Source organism: Rhineura floridana, chromosome 4, assembly GCF_030035675.1.
Source record: "Rhineura floridana isolate rRhiFlo1 chromosome 4, rRhiFlo1.hap2, whole genome shotgun sequence".
Classification (NCBI taxonomy): Eukaryota; Metazoa; Chordata; class Lepidosauria; order Squamata; family Rhineuridae; genus Rhineura; species Rhineura floridana.
This window is the reverse complement of record NC_084483.1, coordinates 70,120,941-70,141,399: the sequence shown is the minus strand read 5'-3', so window position 1 is coordinate 70,141,399 and position 20,459 is coordinate 70,120,941. Positions and strand designations below refer to the sequence as shown.

General features: G+C 43.2%; 2 protein-coding genes across 2 annotated transcripts; one reads left to right on the top strand and one right to left on the bottom strand.

The window, feature by feature from the left end:
- Positions 1 to 5,347: 5,347 nt before the first annotated feature.
- On the bottom strand, positions 5,348 to 13,871 carry PNRC1 (proline rich nuclear receptor coactivator 1). Its single transcript, XM_061623304.1, has 2 exons — positions 12,989 to 13,871; positions 5,348 to 6,384 (listed from the first exon to the last, which is right to left on the bottom strand). The coding sequence occupies exons 1-2, from the start codon at positions 13,406 to 13,408 to the stop codon at positions 5,950 to 5,952; spliced, it is 855 nt and encodes a 284-aa protein (XP_061479288.1). The 5' UTR covers positions 13,409 to 13,871; the 3' UTR covers positions 5,348 to 5,949.
- LOC133383162 (BLOC-1-related complex subunit 6-like) lies at positions 12,909 to 19,567 on the top strand. Its single transcript, XM_061623305.1, has 3 exons — positions 12,909 to 14,181; positions 15,531 to 15,764; positions 17,781 to 19,567. The coding sequence occupies exons 1-3, from the start codon at positions 14,083 to 14,085 to the stop codon at positions 18,135 to 18,137; spliced, it is 690 nt and encodes a 229-aa protein (XP_061479289.1). The 5' UTR covers positions 12,909 to 14,082; the 3' UTR covers positions 18,138 to 19,567.
- The last annotated feature ends 892 nt before the right edge of the window (positions 19,568 to 20,459 follow it).

Genomic DNA, 20,459 nt, shown 5'->3' with positions numbered 1-20,459 from the left:
GAAGCCTCAGGGACTCCGTCTCATTTCTTGATGAGAGGAGTGTCCGTAAATAAGAAATTTTGTCTGCCTTTCCTACTGTGAGGCATGGCATTGCTTCTTCCCTTGTAAGTGCTTCTGACAGGAATTGGAAATTGGAAGGGGTGATTGCCAGGTCCTTTTCACCCCCTGCTGTGAAGAGTCGGCAGGGGCTGAGAAAAAAAACAGGTCAGATTGTGGCCCAAAGGCACCACTTATCCTTACCTTAAGCATAAAAGTTGATTCAGCAAAAGATACCACAAAACACTAGTATTTACTGTTACATTATTTAATAGCTTGGCCTGCAGCCTGGCTAAGCTGAAGTACTTCGAAGGAACTTCACTTTAAACTTATAAGACAGTAACATCTGTATTTCATGAGCTAAGATGGCAACCACTTGGAATACTACTAGCTTTATGAGTCTATGGATGGCTAATAAATTCTCTTAAATGACATGTTCAGAAGAAAATTGAAATACAGTTCTGAATGTTCTTGATGGCTAATAAACCCAATTTATCTCAAATCTTATGTTCTACAGCTGAAAGTGGAACTTTTGGATAGTTTGGAATGTTCTTGGTAAGAATTTTTGCATTGGCACTTACATTGTGTGCTTCATTTCATAGCTTTCAGTGCCAGCATAAATGACTAGTCTCCATACCTTTCTTGTTGTATTCAAGAGGAATAGAGTAGTACTCTATTTCTCTAATATTTTCCTCTTTTGCTGGCCTTCAGATGTTTTTTCCATTTGCCAATTCTGCATGAAACATACTAGGAAGATAATGCTGTATATATGTTATTCAAGTTTTTCAGAAAAAGTGTTTATTCTCATGGATTTTACATATATTCAATCTGGAGAGCTAATGTTGCCCTACTTACTAGATTTGGGATTTCATAGCTGATGTATGATACTGCCCAAGTATGTGAATGTATCCATCAAATGAAGGATTTATTGGTCTCCAAGAGTAATTTCTGATAGAACATTAAACTTACCCAGAACTGGTAGCTATAAAACATTTGTTTTCCCAGCTAATAATTACCTGTTTCCCAAGGAAAAAAATTGTTTTATTGCAGTAAAAACATAAAGATCTGAGATACCATTCAAGTGGTCCTCTCTGAGGGAGGATTGGAGGACGTTGACAAGGTAAAGCAAGCTTTTCTGTTGTGGCTCCCCACCTGTGGAATGCTCTCCCCAGTGAGGTTCGCCTGGCACCATCATTAACATCCTTTCACTACCAGATAAAACCTGTCTCCCATGAATTTGACAAGATGATGATAAATGTTCTACTGTGTATTACTGTTTTCAGCTGCTGAAGTTTAACTGGGTCTGTTTCTGGGTCATTTTAGTGATTCTATTGTAATATATTTTGTTTTTATACTATGCCTTTAGCTCCTAATTTTTTGTAAATTGCTTAGACACTTTTATATGGATTGGCTAATAAATAATAATAAATGTGTTAGCTACTGCTAGACAGATTTGTGCTAAAATTATGCTTATCAACTTCTTGAACACTACTTAGTTTTAACAGCGAACAGCTTTTAGGAATGTCAGAGAAACTAGATATGGGCACTGATCCAAAGAAAGTTGTGATTACATGTTATTGAAATCAATAGAACTTAAAGCAGTTGTGACTTGTTCAATTACTTTAGAAGAAGGCTGCAATCCTAGGCTGATTTATTTATTGGTAAACCCCATTCAATTTATCTAGGCTTAATTTCCAAGTAAATCTTCACAGGATTATGGCTGCTGTAAAGGATGTTATCTAACCAGTTTATACGGTCTTTTTTTGTACTCATCAAAGCATTTGACACTGTAGAGACAGCATTTGGAAAATGCTTGCTGGACATTTGGTACTGTGAGAAGAAAGCACATGATGACTTAATGGTTAGAATAATGAAGAAAGAATGTTTCCAATATTCCCCCAATAACTAATAAAATTAAGCAGGATGTGCTCATGTACTATTTTTTAAAATTATATTTTCTTTGGATAGCCTACCTAGGGCTGGTGCCAGTTCTGAGGGGGCCCTTAGCAAGATGGCCTTTCCCCCTAGCACTGGCCTGGAATCCCTCCAGAAAGCTTACTACATGGAGGGTGGTACTATGGACAGCAGCAGGGGTGGGTAGCATTGGGCAATCCATCATTGATAAGAAAAGCATTTGCAACACCTTCCATCTTAATTTCCTGAGAATGCTTCTGAGTCATATTTTGGACCCAGAAACATTCTGTGGAAATAAGGTGGCAGCTGCTATAGCCACTTCATTTGGCACTAGTTCTTATGTCAGATTAAAATTAAAAACCAAAAGAATGTCAGTGTCAAATCCAGGGGACACTCTGGGTTAGATGGGCACTGCCATTCACCCCACCATGCTGGATACTGATGCAGGATTTGAGCCTACCACATCATCTCTACTTTTCTATGGACTGGATCCAGAGACTGAAGTGACGTTATTCCACAAACTGTTGTATATGAGCTAGTGGATGACTGTGGATGACTTTATGCAAAATGTTATTGTACAAGACTGCACACAAATGAAAGCACAGCTATCTCTGAATTTCAGTTATCTTGTACAAGAATGTTGCTCTACGTCAGGAAAAAGTCCACCTGCACGCAGTAGAGGCTTTCTACTTGAGGAAAAACACATCTGGATCTAGCCTTATACAGTATGCCAATACTAATAATGGTTCAGGTTGTAATCCTCTTTGTACTTGAAAAGATGGACTGCTTTCAAGTCGATTCTGACTTATGGGTGACCCTATGAATAGGGTTACGGTAAGCGGTATTCAGAGGGGGTTTACCATTGCCTTCCTCAGAGGCTGAGAGACAGAGACTGGCCCAAGGTCACCCAGTGAGCTTCAAGGCTGTGTGGGGATTCGAACCCTGATCTGTGTAAACATTGCATAATTATCATGCAGTAAACCTTCATCTTACCTTGTCCCTGGTGATCCAAAGCCAATTTGAATAAACATGTTATATACCATGTTAAGACAAATGAGATGTTTTAACCTGAAAAAAAAGAGAGCTAAAACTAATGTACTTGAAGGAATGGTTCAGAATCTGCTTGTCATGCCCCCTTATTTTGAATAAAGTTGCCTTTAAAAGAGACTGTTGCCGATTATTCTGAATTGAATAGATAAAGTGAAGAGTTGCCTGCCAAAACAATGTCTGTTGCTCTGAGGGTTATGCTAGTGTAACTGGCAAAATTGGTAAAAATCCACTAGAGTGCTCCCAACATTTTGTACAAGTGAGCAGCTAGATTATTGTGAACATGTCTGTCTTAATTACATACCTTTTTGCTTTGAAGACACACCAGAAATGACAAACAAGTATTACTGAAACAGAGAAGGCAGTAGAGTTATATTTGCTGTATGCCAGGTTGAAGAAGAATGTGGAGATGGGAGACAGCAAAGGAGTATAGAAGCCAAGGAGATGAAAGCTTCTCTTGAAAAGTTCAAGACATAGAGGCTGCTTGAAATCATGTGGCAAATGCTCATTCAATTTATGTACCAGCTTGCCATGCAAATTTGACCCCATCAGATGATTTGCCTCCACTCCGCTGTCAGTCACTGTCAAGAAAGACTGCTTCCACAATGGAATTTCTGGATTAGACATCTTTTGTTCAGTTTTAGAGAATTCAGACATTGTTACCAGCATGTTATATTCCATTGTTTCTGCATCTTTTTTGAGACCTGATTTGTGGTGCAATGTTTTACAATGCATGTGGACTACTAGCTAGCCCAATGTAGATGAGCACAGTGCTAGTGTGGCTTTTTCAGGTCTACCGTCCTTTCATTACCAGCTTTCTTCTTGCTCCCCCCTCTTTAAAATGCAAAATTGCACTACTACAAAAATAAGAGTAATTGTTTTAATTGCAAACAGGAAGAATAAAAAATCCTTCTCCCCCCTGCAAACTAGAACAATTCAGGAAGCTGCAATTAAATGGGATTATGGGGTATGATCATACCCAAGCCTGTATTTGGTGTTCACTTTTAGTAGGACAGAGGAATAGGATTTGTCTTTTTTATATTATTGTAAAATGAGCACTTTGATATTTTTATTTAATTTTGATGTATTTTAATTTTTGTTATGTATTATAACTTGTAAGTTGCTTTTGAGACATTTTTGTACTAAGCAACAAATAAATGTAATTAACTATCGCAGTTGAACAGGAAACAACTAACTAGTTGCTTTTTTTAAAAGGGGGCAAGGAAGAAGCTGCAGGTTGAAGGGAAACATATAGTGGGATCTTGCTCATATAGGAAGAGGTATTACCAAATTTGTATGGGGGAAATAAGTCTCTATTCAGTGCCTTGTGGAAATACCTTTGTAATTCTGCTTTCAGCTAATTGCAGAAAAGCATTGCCTCAGTAGTGCTAAGGGGCCCTAATATGAAAAGTGTCTAATATGAAGCAGAAGAGGCTGTGATAAAAAAAGACTTTTTTTAATGAAACAGATTGTGTGGGTTTATTATCACATATTTACAGCATGTACACCATCTGCTTTGAGAACATGTAGTGTTGAAAAACCGTCTCTTTTAGAGAATGGATCAGGAGAGATATTTGGGACATGGCTACAAAAATATGCATGGTTGTATTTTGGATTTGTTAGTTCTATTTGGTCTGGAACTTGGCTTTCAGACCAAAACAAAAGGAACAAATTGAAAGCAAAGAAATTGTTCCAGCAAAATGGGGCTAATCCTGAGTTATCAATAAAGTTCTCTCTCTTTGCAGATATTTAGCACAAACCACTATTCTATCTCCATTCCTACTCTTGGGTACTGCAGTCCACTTCCTATTGAAATCAGTGGGCAGATCTATTTACTTCATGGTTGTAAATGGCACATTTTTTCTTTTGCCTATTTAGACAGTTTGTTTTGTACTTGTATACACCTAGCAATATGGAATCTCAGCACTGAGCACCCCAGAAGTAGTTGACAGGTTTTTTGTTTTTTTTTACAAATGTGATGGAAATTTACAGCTTTATAGTTGCCTACCTTTGTTTTCTCTATAATTGAAATTATTGCAGCAATAATGGAAAATTAAGTTGGAATACTAAAAGATGAACAGTAGGGCCCTGCTTTTTGGCATTCTGCTAATACAGCGGCTTTCAATTAGAGTAAGGCCCCACTCATGGCGCTTGTTCCGCTTTTACAGTGTTTTTCGGGCATCGGCTGCCATTCTATTGAATGAGTTCCGATTTTAGGCGGGGGTCTGGAACATAACCCGCCATGAGTGGGGCCCTACTGTATGTCATAAACATTGACAAAACACAAGGATATTTTGTATGTGCTGAACCACCATTAAGACAGAACAACTCACAAAGAATGACAACCAAGTAAGGGGAGGCCAAATTGTTTTATTTAAATTCTTTTTAAAATAAAATAGCCAATTATCTCTGGCAGTTTGCTCTGCTATTCTTTGTTAGAGAATAAACAGTGCTACGTTTTTGGGCTAATTCATCTAATTAAAATTTATATTTGCAATAACAAATTGAACTTCTCTATATTTCAAATTCACATTTTTATGAGAGCTTCTTATTCAATGAAGTTTTGTGGCAAATTGAAGAACTTTTCAGTAGTGCATTAGTAATGTTTTCACATTTCCATTTGAACCTTGAGATGAGCTTTTCTTCTTTCAAAATCTCAGCACCTTGTGCAAACATTGTCAGGTCTTTTCATGTGCCAAGTGCACATTAGAAGGTGTCCATCATTATATACAAAAAATCTACCACATGGGCAGTGTAAAATACATCCTTTCATAACAAAACTAAAATGTACCTCAAAATATGAATATACACAATACATGATATACACTATTTACAGAACCATAAAAAATAGAGCACAAGTTTGTGAATTTAAGACTTGACAGTCTTTTGCACTTCATGTTGCAACAAGGCAGGTTCCAAATTTTTAGTATGTTCTATGTAAATATCCGTAAGCTATGCTCGAACTTTTAAGAGAGTTTTTAGATGGACTGCCATCATCTCCCTGTTTTGGTCAGAATATTCAACAGTGCTTCCTACCCAATGACTGGGAGGCTTTGGAAGGACGCTGGGAGAAGGAGGGTCACTAAATTTTGCCCCAGCATAGTTTTCTTTTTGGTTGGCTTCAGACAGAAAGATGGGTTTCTTTGATTTCACATTTTCTGCAGTTTTCAGAGGCTTTTTCTCCTGCTTTTTAATGAGTTCAGGCGACACTGATTCTTGCCACAAGATATTTTCACTTTTTTTTGTAGGTGGAATTTTGTTTAATGGTATATTACATTTGCTCCTCTGTCTATTAATCTTCGATTGGTCACATAAGTGTATACTGTGAACAGGTTGATTGTAAGGAATGGTAACTTTCTCAGACTTTCCCATCCTGTTTTTGAACAACTGCAAAGATAAAAAAATAACCTCATAAATACAATTAACTACATTCACATGTATAACTACATTCACATATATTGTCTCAAAATTAGTTGTCCTTTACATCAGCACACTCTCTTTCACTCTTTATTGTGTTAAGTGACTCTATAATGTCCATTACTAGCTTACGAAGAAGTGTGCTGATACAACAAACTCGTAATCCCTTTTCAAACCTTTCCCCCCCACAACGTTTTTCTTTTATGTATCTTGGCAGCACATATAGTGCTATCCACTGCTTTCAGTACACCAGGTATTTTGTTTTATTAAAGCACTGCCAATATCTTGTTGTAGCTAAGCCATGACCAGCCAGTTTTATATCTATGGCTTGCTTTAGCTTCTAATGTGGAAGAACTGGGACAAGCTGAATCAGCAAAAATTTTATTTATTTATTTGTTAAATTTTTATACCGCCCCACTAGCATAGCTCTCTGGGCGGTGTACAACAAAGAAATACAAATATATACAATAAAATCCCATAATAAAATACAACAAAAATATAAAAGAGTAAAAACTAACAACAGTTACTGCACATGTTAAAACTAGAAATAAAAAAAATAAAAATAAATTTAACCAAAAGAAGAAATTTGACATCAGCTCCTAATTGAATCTTACCCTGAGGCTCACCAAGTATCTACCTGAAAAATCTCACTGAAGCGAGCCTGAATAAATTTACTTGGAAATTAGTCCTACTAGTTTCAATGAATGGGACATTTACCGCAACTGCAGCCCCAGGAACATCATCACAGCAAAGGCAAGACCAGTCTAATTCTATCCATCAGTCAGAGAGCCAAAGGCCACCAGGTAGTCACACCAGCACAGAAAGGTCAGCCAGGCTTTAACTGGATATAAAAGCCTTACAACTTACCATATCAAACTGATTCTCCCTCCCCCATGTGTGTATTGTTTTGTCTTTTTAATTAGTAAGCCCACAGGCACAGTCTCTGTTGCCATTTTGATTAACGCAGCCAGTCTTGTGAGACAATATTTGTCTAACAAACAGTATAAATATATTAGTAAACAAAACAAGCAGCCTTAAGAGAGGGTCCTAGCAGCCTAACCCCATCATGCTTACTTGTACTTACGGGGCTTCTAAGGATGTATAGGTTAGCTGCCTAAATATCTTCAGAAGACCACTGGGCAGCTACCTGAAGCAATCAAACTTAGCCATCAGACTTCATTTCTCAAAGCACAAAGCAGCGAGTTAATGAATTTATAAAGCTGTAATCCTATGCACACTTAGGGCTTGCCCAGATGACCTGTTTTTTTGAGCACTCATCCCAATTTGCTTGCACAACAATTATGTAGTGGTAAGACTATGCCTTGAGCATTCAATCTGATTAGTTTGCAGGGAGATTAGGTGACTAGGAGTACTGTCCTAAATTCATTCCATTTTGCTTGTGCAATGATTATACATTTTCCCCTCATTTGTCTGTCCCACTTTTCAGTGCATTTCCCTTTCACTATCCTAACACAGAAATTCATTTTTAAGTGGATTTGTCACACCAGGACAACAGAGTAGCACAGACCTAAATTTCTAGTGTACACTTAAAATAATAGTCTGGAGATAACTTTACTAGGGAATAAACCCCATCTAAAGTATTTGGTCTTAATTCCGAGAAAGCATGCACATGATTGTACTCTATTGGGCTGTACGATACTATAGACCTGTGGTGAATGTTCCGTTCCTGGGCAAGGTTCTGGAGCGGGTGGTGGCCGACCAGCTCCAGGGGCTCTTGGATGACACTGATTATCTTGATCCGTTTCAATCCGGTTTTAGGCCTGGGTTTGGTACCGAAACAGCCTTGGTTGCCCTGTATGATGACCTTTGTCGGGAGAGGGACAGGGGGAGTGTGACCCTGTTGATTCTCCTTGATCTCTCAGCTGCTTTTGATACCATCGACCATGGTATCCTTCTGGGAAGGCTCACGGAGTTGGAAGTTGGGGGTAATGCTTGGCAGTGGCTCCGCTCCTACTTGGTGGGTCGTCAACAGAAGGTAGTGCTTGGGGAACACTGCTCGATACCCTGGACTCTCCATTGTGGAGTCCCACAGGGATCGGTACTGTCCCCCATGCTTTTCAACATCTATATGAAGCCGCTGGGTGCAGTCATCAGGAGTTTTGGAGTGCGTTGTCACCAGTACGCTGATGACACGCAACTCTATTTCTCCTTTTCATCTTCCTCAGGTGAGGCTGTTAATGTACTAAACCGTTGCCTGGCCACGATAATGGATTGGATGGGAGCTAACAGACTGAAGCTTAATCCAGACAAGACTGAGACGCTGTTGGTGAGTGCCTCCTCTGCCCAGATGGTGGATGTTCACCCTGTTCTGGACGGGGTTACACTCCCCTTGAAAGAACAGGTTCGTAGCTTGGGAGTTCTTATCGACTCTTCCTTGTCTCTTGAGGCTCAGGTAGCCTCAGTGGCAAGTGCTCAGGGAGACCTTGAGATGAGATATGAAATTGAGGAAGCATCCAAACTAGGAAATGTGGTAGTAATGGGTGACTTCAACTACCCGGACATAGACTGGCTGCATATGTGTTCCAGTCATGACAAAGAAGCAAAGTTTCTAGATATTCTAAATGACTATTCCCTAGACCAGTTGGTCATGGAACCGACCAGAGGGACGGAAACCCTGGACTTAATCCTCAGTGGGGACCGGGACCTGGTGCGAGATGTAAGTGTTGTTGAACCGATTGGGAGCAGTGACCACAGTGCTATTAAATTAAACATACATGTAACTGGCCAATTGCCAAGAAAATCCAACACAGTCACATTTGACTTCAAAAGAGGAAACTTCACAAAAATGAGGGGATTGGTAAAAAGAAAGCTGAAAAACAAAGTCCAGAGGGTCACATCACTCGAAAATGCTTGGAAGTTGTTTAAAAACACTATATTAGAAGCTCAACTGGAGTGCATACCGCAGATCAGAAAAGGTACCGCCAGGGCCAAGAAGATGCCAGCATGGTTAACGAGCAAAGTCAAGGAAGCTCTTAGAGGCAAAAAGTCTTCCTTCAAAAAATGGAAGTCTTGTCCAAATGAGGAAAATAAAAAAGAACACAAACTCTGGCAAAAAAAATGCAAGAAGACAATAAGGGATGCTAAAAAAGAATTTGAGGAGCACATTGCTAAGAACATAAAAACCAACAACAAAAAATTCTATAAATACATTCAAAGCAGGAGACCATCTAGGGAGACTATTGGACCCTTGGATGATAAGGGAGTCAAAGGTGTACTAAAGAACGATAAGGAGATTGCAGAGAAGCTAAATGAATTCTTTGCATCTGTCTTCACAGTGGAAGATATAGGGCAGATCCCTGAACCTGAACTAACATTAGCAGGAAGGGATTGTGAGGAACTGAGACAAATAGTGGTAACGAGAGAGGAAGTTCTAAGCTTAATGGACAATATAAAAACTGAATCACCGGGCCCGGATGGCATCCACCCGAGAGTTCTCAAAGAACTCAAAGGTGAAATTGCTGATCTGCTAACTAAAATATGTAACTTGTCCCTTGGGTCCTCCTCCGTGCCTGAGGACTGGAAAGTGGCAAATGTAACACCAATCTTCAAAAAGGGATCCAGAGGGGATCCCGGAAATTACAGGCCAGTTAGCTTAACTTCTGTCCCTGGAAAACTGTTGAAAGTATTATTAAAGCTAGATTAACTAAGCACATAGAAGAACAAGCCTTGCTGAAGCAGAGCCAGCATGGCTTCTGCAAGGGCAAGTCCTGTCTCAGTAACCTATTAGAATTCTTTGAGAGTGTCAACAAGCATATAGATAGAGGTGATCCAGTGGACATAGTGTACTTAGACTTTCAAAAAGCGTTTGACAAGGTACCTCACCAAAGGCTTCTGAGGAAGCTTAGCAGTCATGGAATAAGAGGAGAGGTCCTCTTGTGGATAAGGAATTGGTTAAGAAGCAGAAAGCAGAGAGTAGGAATAAACGGACAGTTCTCCCAATGGAGGGCTGTAGAAAGTGGAGTCCCTCAAGGATCGGTATTGGGACCTGTACTTTTCAACTTGTTCATTAATGACCTAGAATTAGGAGTGAGCAGTGAAGTGGCCAAGTTTGCTGACGACACTAAATTGTTCAGGGTTGTTAAAACAAAAAGGGATTGCGAAGAGCTCCAAAAAGACCTCTCCAAACTGAGTGAATGGGCAGAAAAATGGCAAATGCAATTCAATATAAACAAGTGTAAAATTATGCATATCGGAGCAAAAAATCTTAATTTCACATATACGCTCATGGGGTCTGAACTGGCGGTGACTGACCAGGAGAGAGACCTCGGGGTTGTAGTGGACAGCACGATGAAAATGTCGACCCAGTGTGCGGCAGCTGTGAAAAAGGCAAATTCCATGCTAGCGATAATTAGGAAAGGTATTGAAAATAAAACAGCCGATATCATAATGCCATTGTATAAATCTATGGTGCGGCCGCATTTGGAATACTGTGTACAGTTCTGGTTGCCTCATCTCAAAAAGGATATTATAGAGTTGGAAAAGGTTCAGAAGAGGGCAACCAGAATGATCAAGGGGATGGAGCGACTCCCTTATGAGGAAAGGTTGCAGCATTTGGGGCTTTTTAGTTTAGAGAAAAGGCGGGTCAGAGGAGACATGATAGAAGTGTACAAAATTATGCATGGCATTGAGAAAGTGGATAGAGAAAAGTTCTCCTCCCTCTCTCATAATACTAGAACTCGTGGACATTCAAAGAAGCTGAATGTTGGAAGATTCAGGACAGACAAAAGGAAGTACTTCTTTACTCAGCGCATAGTTAAACTATGGAATTTGCTCCCACAAGATGCAGTAATGGCCACCAGCTTGGACGGCTTTAAAAGAAGATTAGACAAATTCATGGAGGACAGGGCTATCAATGGCTACTAGCCATGATGGCTGTGCTCTGCCACTAGTCAGAGGCAGCATGCTTCTGAAAACCAGTTGCCGGAAGCCTCAGGAGGGGAGAGTGTTCTTGCACTCGGGTCCTGCTTGCGGGCTTTCCCCAGGCACCTGGTTGGCCACTGTGAGAACAGGATGCTGGACTAGATGGGCCACTGGCCTGATCCAGCAGGCTCTTCTTATGTTCTTAAGGAATGCTTTCTACCATCTTCGATTGGTAGCCCAGCTACGTCCCTATCTGGACAGTAGCGACATCGCCTCAGTCGTTCATGCTCTGGTAACTTCTAGATTGGACTACTGCAATGCGCTCTACGTTGGGCTGCCCTTGAATGACAGTTCGGAAACTAGTTAGTCCAGAATGCAACGGCCAGATTGTTGATGCGGACAAGAAGGTCCGCTCATATTACACCCGTTCTGGCTCGTCTGCACTGGCTTCCTATTTGTTTCCGGGCTAAATTCAAAGTGCTGGTTTTGACCTATAAAGCCTTACACGGCATGGGACCGCAATACCTGGTGGAGCGCCTCTCCCAATATGAAACTACCCGTACACTGCGCTCAACATCTAAGGCCCTCCTCCGAGTACCATCCCATCGAGAAGCTCGGAGGGTGGTGACTAGAAATAGGGCCTTTTCGGTTGTGGCTCCCATACTATGGAATGGTCTCCTTGATGAGGTGCGCCTGGCGCCGACGCTGCTATCTTTTCGGCGCCAGGTGAAAACCTTTTTATATTCCCAGGCATTTTAATGTGTATTATTATATGTATTGTTGTATTTTGCTACTGTTTGATTATTTTTGTTTACCTTTGTTGGTTTGATTCTATTGTTTTATTGTATTTATATATTCCTGATTGCTTTATTCTATGTACACCGCCCAGAGAGCCCTTGGGCTTAGGGCGGTATATAAATTAAATTAAATAAAAATAAATAAATAAATACAGACCTTCACTGTAAATATCAGTCAGCTGGCAAGATAAGAAATTTTTCTAAGCAAGTGTCAAGTAAAGGAGCCCAAAGGGATCCGGTAGGATTATTGGAGAAGAAGCGACGCCCAGGTTCCATAAGCATATTTTAAAAGTTTTTCCACAAAGTGAAAAACTATCCCAGGCAGAAAACTTTTAAAAAGGTTTTAAAGACGGAAACATATAAGTCCTTTTTTATCTTGGTCATGGGGGAAGAACTTTCGGGCAACTTGATGTCAACACCGACTTCCCTGCCAGGTATGACTGCGGAGCCAGCAAGGACTTCCCAGCGAGCATGGCTCGCGCTTCCCCCCCTCCAGTTCATTACGAAGGAGAGCCGAGGCAAGCCCGTAACATGATCTACACTAGGTGAGCCCCGCCCTAAGGCCCCCTTTCTCTCCGTCCATTGGCACTGCAGCGCCGTCACGTCTCACCACCCGGCGCTGCCGCGGCCAACGAGCTAAATCGGGCTGTTGCTGGGCGCAGCCGCCAAGCTCATTGGTGGAGTCTTTCAACCTATCAGCCTACGTGGAATCTCGCTTTGAGCTCTCTCTCACGCACACGAAATACAACAAACGTAACGGAAACTTCCTCCTACTCCCCACCCCCCCCTTTTCCCAGCCTCAACAGCCAAACGGAAACTGCGCAGCCCCATCCCCCCTCGAACCAGAGAAACGGCTTGTCTCTTCGGTTCGTAAACCCGCCCGCACCCCTCTTTACCTCTTTTCTGAGGGGCTTGGTGATGGGGGCTGTTCTTGGCAAAGCTGCCGGAGGTTCCTCCGTCGGGACTGTTTCTAGCCCAGGATCTGACGAGGGGACGGGGACTTCGTAGGGATTGCGCGCCCCCTGCGCGGTGTTTCTTCGCGCCAGGCCTGCGCGGTGTTGTTGATACTGTTGGTAGCGACTCTGTAAAAGGCCAGAGGGAGTGGACCGAATTTTCCCTCTTCGTCGCCGCACTCTTTTCAGCGCGGGGCGGGCGCTACCGCCTGGTCCCACTGGGCAGCAGATGGGCTGGTGGCTTTCACCGCTGTAGTCCGCCCGCATGAGACGCTGGAATAGGGACACAGGAAACCTCCGGGAGTCCTCGGTACCGGCCGAGATCCGGGCTAGGAAGGGTGAAGGCGCTGTGGTAGTCACCATGGTAAAGGAGTAGGATTCGCGCAGCAGCGCAGAGGTGGTGAAAAATAGTTGGGTTAGTGGACAAGGAAAAACAGTTGGGGCGCAGGGATATGATTGCGGAGCCCCTGCTCGGGCTTTCCGAGGCTTCGCTGGTAAAGCGATCAGCTCCGCTGCTAGGAAAACATGGCGGGGGAGTGAAGAGAAGGCACTACAGCGCCTCACTGTTATTACTCTTGCCTGCCAATCAGAACAAAAAGGTTGCACGGGATCCCGCCTCTCCCTCGTCGTTGTTCAATCAGCTGAGAATTCATCCTGTGATGGGCCCCATGCTCTCCCAATGAAGACAGACACAAATACTGTAGGAGAGCACACCCTCTTTCCAAGTCAAGCAGCTTTTTCCAGCTTCTTAGCGAAGTGAGAAATGGGCCTGGGGAGAAGGTCCGTCTGTCAGCTTTCTTAGGCAGCACTCGTAAGCACACTTACTTGGGAGTAAGCCTCATTGAATTCGATGGGATTTACTTCTGAGTAAACAAGGACTGGCTTGCTCTGTTGGGCGCCTTTGCCACGCCTCCATTGTGTATGTACCGCCCAATCCGAAAAGACGTAATACAGCGAAAGGCCGCCCTTTCGGGCGGGAGGTGGCTGATACGGAAAAATCCGAAGTGCCACCGGAGGTTCCGGGTAGGGAGCGAGCTATGACTGAGGAGGCAGCAGCGCCGGTGATTGCCCCTGGGGGCCCGGACGCAGTGAGTTTGATGGAGGAACAGCCGGGCACCTTGGAGCTGGAAGGCACGGTGCGTTGGGACGGGTGCCTCACCCACTTCGTAGCCAGCAACTTAGAACTTAGCTTCTGCCTGCTCCCATGTCTTTGTTTCATCGTGGCTTTCTGCCTGCTTGCCGCCACTCCATTCAAGTTCGCTGCTTGGGGCGTGTTTTACCCTTTTGGCTTGCTTACTTGTTTGTTTGTGTATTGGGTCTTGGGCAGATATTTTACAACTTTATTTGCAGATATTATTTATGGACGAAGTTTGATGCGGAGGAGTATTCTTAATACCGGCTGCTAGTGTTGATGTTTGGGCATATTTTAACTTGTTAGTTAGTTTGTTTGTTTGTGCGTGTGAATGAGATTGTGTGGATGTGTTTGTGTGCGTTTATGTGTATTTTATGTGTTGTTGTGTGAATGTGCCTGTTGTGTTTTAGTATTTTTAAATATGTGCCTGGGACAGCATATTTTGCATTTAACGGGGAGGCTTTTGGGGGCCCCAATTAGCGTAGTGACGGGTTATGGGAGGTATGGCACTAGGAGGAGAACGTGCCAGGTAAGGGGAACTCGCCCCAGACAAGTTGTGTCTGTGCCTTGTTCCAGTTCTCCTCTTACCCACAGGATTGCCGGTTGTCCTATCAGCCAGCTCTCGGATCTCCAAGTGCTGCTCTTGAATGCCAGGTCGGTATATAATAAAACCTCCCTTGTCCACGACTTAATTGTGGATGAGGGTGCCGACCTGGCATGTCTAACCGAGACCTGGGTGGGTGAGCAGGGAGGAGTTGCTCTCTCTCAGCTTTGTCCACCTGGGTATACGGTGCAGCACTATGGTAGACCTGAGGGTCGGGGAGGCAGGGTCGCTGTGGTCTATAGGAGTACTTTCTCACGAGGCATCCTGTCCAGATGGCGACTGGTCTAGAGTGCCTCCACCTTGTGCTGGGCCAAGGAGACAGACTGGGAATCCTGTTGGTGTACCGTCCACCTTGCTGCCCAACAGCTTCCCTAGCTGAGCTGACAGAGATAGTCTCGGAGGTATTCCTGAGGTCCCCCAAACTTGTGGTGTTGGGGGACATCAACATTCATGCCGAGACTGTTTTATCTGGGGTGGCTCAGGACTTCATGGCCTCCATGACAACCATGGGGCTGTCTCAATTTGTTACTGGCCCAACGCATGTATCGGGTCACACTCTTGATTTGATCTTCGCCACTGGTCATGGAAATGGTGATCTGGAGGTGGGGTGTTTTTCATCTACTCCATTGTCATGGACAGATCACCTCCTGCTGAGTTTTAGACTTACAACGACTCTTTCCCTCTGCAAGGGTGGGGGACCTATTAAGTTGGTCCGCTCTCGGAGGCTTATGGATCCTATTGGTTTTCAGACGGCTCTGGGAGTTTTTCCAGCTGATAGTACTGGCGCTCCTGTCAAGGCCTTGGTCGAACTGTGGAATATGGAGATGGCCCGGGCTATTGACACGATTGCTCCCGCGCGCCCTCTTCGATGCAGAGCTCATACAGCTCCGTGGTATATCCTGGAGCTGAGAGTGATGAAGCAAGAGAGAAGGAGGCTGGAGTGCAAATGGAGACGAACTCCAGACGGATGCAGTTATGCTTTGGTAAGTGCCTCTACTAAGTCGTATATAAAAGTGGTAAGGGCGGCGAAGAAGTTTCACTTCGCTGCCTCTATCAGGACATCTCTCTGCCGCTCTGCAGAGCTTTTTAGGGTTGTACGAGGACTCTTACATTCTGGTCCTCGAGATACTATTGAAACATCTGAAGCTCGCTGTAACGACATCGCAGGGCACTTCCAAAATAAAATTGCATGCATCCGTAGGGACCTAGACTCCGATGTTATGACAGACGAATCCATTGAAGTGTCCAGAACACGGTCTTGTCTTTCATTATTGGATGAGTTTCAGTTGGTGCAGCTTGAGGAAGTGGACAAGGTACTTGGATTGGTGCGGGCGACCACGTCTGCTCTAGATCCTTGTCCATCTTGGCTAGTGAAGGCTAGCAGGACTGCTACCACCGGCTGGGCCAAGGAAGTGATAAATGCCTCCTTGAGAGAGGGAGTAGTCCCTAGTAGCCTCAAGGAGGCAGTAGTAAGACCTCTCTTAAAGAAACCTTCCTTAGACCCAGATGACCTGAACAACTATAGACCGGTGGCGAATGTCCCCTTTTTGGGCAAGGTTCTGGAGCGGGTGGTTGCCGGTCAGCTCCAGGTGCTCTTGGATGAGACCGATTATCTGGGTCCATTTCAATCCGGTTTTAGGCCTGGTTTTGGCACTGAAACAGCCTTGGTCGCCCTGTATGATGACCTTTGTCGGGAGAGGGACAGAGGGAGTGTGACTCTGTTGATTCTCCTTGATCTCTCAGCGGCGTTTGATACCATCGACCATGGTATCCTTCTGGGGAGACTCGCGGAGTTGGGAGTTGGAGGCACTGCTTGGCAGTGGTTACGCTCCTACTTGGCGGATCGTCACCAGAAGGTAGTACTTGGGGAACATTGCTCAACTCCTTGGACTCTCCATTGTGGAGTCCCTCAGGGGTCGGTTTTGTCCCCCATGCTTTTTAACATCTACATGCAGCCTCTGGGTGCGGTCATCAGGAGTTTTGGAGTGCGTTGCCACCAGTACGCTGATGACACGCAGCTCTATTTCTCCTTTTCATCTTCTACAGGTGAGTCTGTGGATGTGCTGAATCACTGCCTGACCGCGATAATGGACTGGATGAGAGCTAATAAACTGAGACTCAATCCAGACAAGACTGAGACACTGTTGGTGAATGCCTTCCCTGCCCAGATGGTGGATGCTTACCCTGTTCTAGATGGGGTTACACTCCCCTTGAAGGAACAGGTTCGTAGTCTTGGGGTTCTTTTCGATCCTTCCTTGTCTCTGGAGGCGCAAGTGGCCACGGTGGCAAGGAATGCATTCTACCACCTTCGGTTGGTAGCCCAGCTACGCCCCTATCTGGACAGGGATGACCTCGCCTCAGTTGTTCATGCTCTGGTAACTTCTAGGTTGGATTACTGTAATGCGCTCTACGTAGGGCTGCCCTTGAAGACAGTTCGGAAGCTTCAGCTAGTGCAAAACGCAGCAGCCAGACTGCTGACGAGAACCAGCCGGTCAGCGCATATAACACCTGTTCTGGCCCGTTTGCACTGGCTACCTATTTGCTTCCGAGCCAGATTCAAGGTGCTGGTTTTGACCTATAAAGCCTTACACGGCGTGGGACCGCAGTATCTTGTGGAACGCCTCTCCTGCTATGAACCGACCCGGTCACTTCGCTCAGCGTCTAAGGCCCTCCTCCGGGTACCAACCCATCGGGAAGCCCGGAGGACAGTTACTCGATCTAGGGCCTTTTCTGTAGTGGCCCCCGAATTGTGGAATAGCCTCCCCGAAGAAATACGCCTGGCGCCGACGCTTCTATCTTTTCGGCGCCAGGTTAAGACCTGGCTATGCTCCCAGGCATTTTAAAGCGTTTAATGTTACAATTTTAAATCTCTTTGTTTCAGTTTATTTATTGTGATATTTTGTATTTCTGTACTTTTAATCTTTTGTACACCGCCCAGAGAGCTATTCGCTATGGGCGGTTTAAAAATGAAATAAAATAAATAAATAAATAATAAACAGCAGATCCGTCTCAGCGCCTCAACGGGCTCCGGGTGCCTGATTCCGGCCATTGACCCCAAGGCTTTGCAGGAGTTGGCGGCTCTTGCCGTTCAGGTGGCGACGCAGGTGGACGAGCTGTTGTGGAGCGTGCACGGTGCCCTTCAGGCCCTGACAGCCCTCAGTGTGGGGTGCATCCAGACCTATCGGGACGGCGTGGAGAGTCTGGGCGAGGCGGTGGACACGACCATCCGCTCCATGTATACCCTGATGGCGCGCTGTGAGGAGCTGGACAAAGAGATGCAGCCGGTGCCGGCCTTGGCCCGGCGCATCCGGGACATGAAGAGCGCTCTGGAGAGCTTGGAGGGGCTCTGCAAATAGGTCTCCTGCTACTTTGGTGCCCGTTGCTGAAACATAGTAAGCTGGTTTCCACAGCAGCTCCTGTCTCGTCGGTGATGATGGCTTAACCTTCAAAGCACTTCGTTTTTTTTCTGTGTTGATCTCAGGACAATTTTATAGCTTCCTTATAACCAAGTTTTTTAAAACTGCGTGCAAAATCAGTTGTGCCACGTAATAAATACTTTCTTTTCCTGCGGCCCTCCCGTTTTGCAACGAACCCTGTACAAACCGCCTTTCCCAACACGTAGAAGTACTTCTGTTAAAGTGGTAACCCTTTATATCGCCATGAAAAAAAGGCATAGAATGGAGTCTATCAGATTGATCCTCCGTATATGTACTCAGAAGTCCTTCCTAAGTAAAGGTTCGTAAGATTTCTGCATAAGGCTGCAAACCCCAAGCAGCAAATCCCATCGCCGAACTTACAAATAAAACAGGCATAGGGTTGCACAGTAAATGAATATATCTGATGCTTTATGCCTGCATTTGCTTATGCAGATATGATCCATTTAACAGGAATATAGTCATGAAGGACAAGGATGCCTAATAGATTCACTGTGAGATACATAAGAATTTTGCATACCACACAGGCCTTTTTTGGTACAGAGATTCACTGTTTTGCAACTACATAAAGTGTTAATGCCTAACTTGTTTGTGTTTCACATATTTAATGAAATATAAAAAAAGCAGTTTTGGTATTTATAATGAACAAGAGATTAACATTCAGTTGAGGTGGCAATTCCGAAACACTTATTGTTATAATTGTATCATTTTCATAGAATTTTTTTTAACTGAAATTTGAGTTCTGAACCTACGGTATGAAATGTTGAGGCTAAAATAACATTGATTTACAAGCCAACTATGCTAGGCAACTTGGATTTAAATCTATTGAGGGGAATAATAATGTAAAATGAAAACTGGTGTTGTGTGGTGACTAAATGTGAACTGGGAATTCCCAGGCTCAAAACTGGCCTCACCCATAAACCCATTAGGTTACCTTAGGCAAGGCCACTATTCTCCGTTCTTAGGGCCTGTCATGAGAGCATATGATGCAGCAACTGTGCTGAACCTAAGCAGGTCTGGAACTGCTCAGAGCTTAGATACTTTCCATCTGCTACCTTTAGTTCCAATGAAATAGGGTGGAATGTAAATGTCATAAAAATTCTCTGACCATACCTGTAATTACCCTGACACAATGTTGTGAATATTCGAAGGTACCTTATAACTGATTAGCATTTGCTGTCGGGTAGGGACATTTCCTAAGCCTTATAGCTGAGAGGTTTTTTAATAGAAATGCCAGTGATAGAAACTGGGGATCTTATATATACAAAACATGCTCTCCCACAGAGCGGTGTCCTCTCACCATTTCAAGCATTGTAAAGTCAAACACTCTGAACACTCAAAAATACTGAATAAATGCTATTACTATTACTCAATCATTCTTGGCTTTTTTTTTTACACTTGTGTCTAATTTCCTGTTCTGGTTCATGTTTTACAGATGGCATATTGTTGCTGTAATAATTGAGATCTATAAGCTCAGATTTCTATAGCATGTATTCTTTGGTTTCCTACAAACTGTATTCTCACCCGAGAATGTGAAAAGATTTTGATGGATATAGACATACACATTTTTATGTCATGAACTATAAAGTAAATAATGCTTTAGAGCAGAGGTGTCCAACACTTTTTCATACTTGCCAAAATTGTGGTGAATGTGTTAACATTTTTACCACATGACAATTTTTAAAAAACTTTTTGGAGGCACAAAAACACACAAGCCTTTCATTACCAGGGAAATCAGGCATAAAATATGTTACTACTACACCTCAACCCTGCCTGCAAATTTTCGTCCAGTATCTACGACCTATATTTTGATTTCACAGTTTTTATCTCATAAAAAAGTGATTTACAGAACCATGTTCAATGAAAAAATGAAAAGTTTTGGAATCACTGTATTTAGAACTGCAAACTCATTTTGATCTAAAATATGAGTCCACATCACAATTTAATCATCTTTCAGATGCTGAGGGCTTTGAAGTAAAATCATATTAGCCTGGAAAAGGTGCCTCTCTAAAGCATGTGTTTAAAATTGTTTTTAAATTTTTTAAATTGTGTTTTTAAATGGATTTTTAAAAAATGTTTTTAAATTTGTATATTTGTTTTTAATGGTTTTAATTGCTGTAAACCGCCCAGAGAGCTTCGGTTATGGGGTGGTATATAAATATAATAATAATAATGATGATAATAATAAAGAAAGAAACCTCACAAGCTCTTCAGATAGTTGAGAACTGTAGATGTCAAAATGAA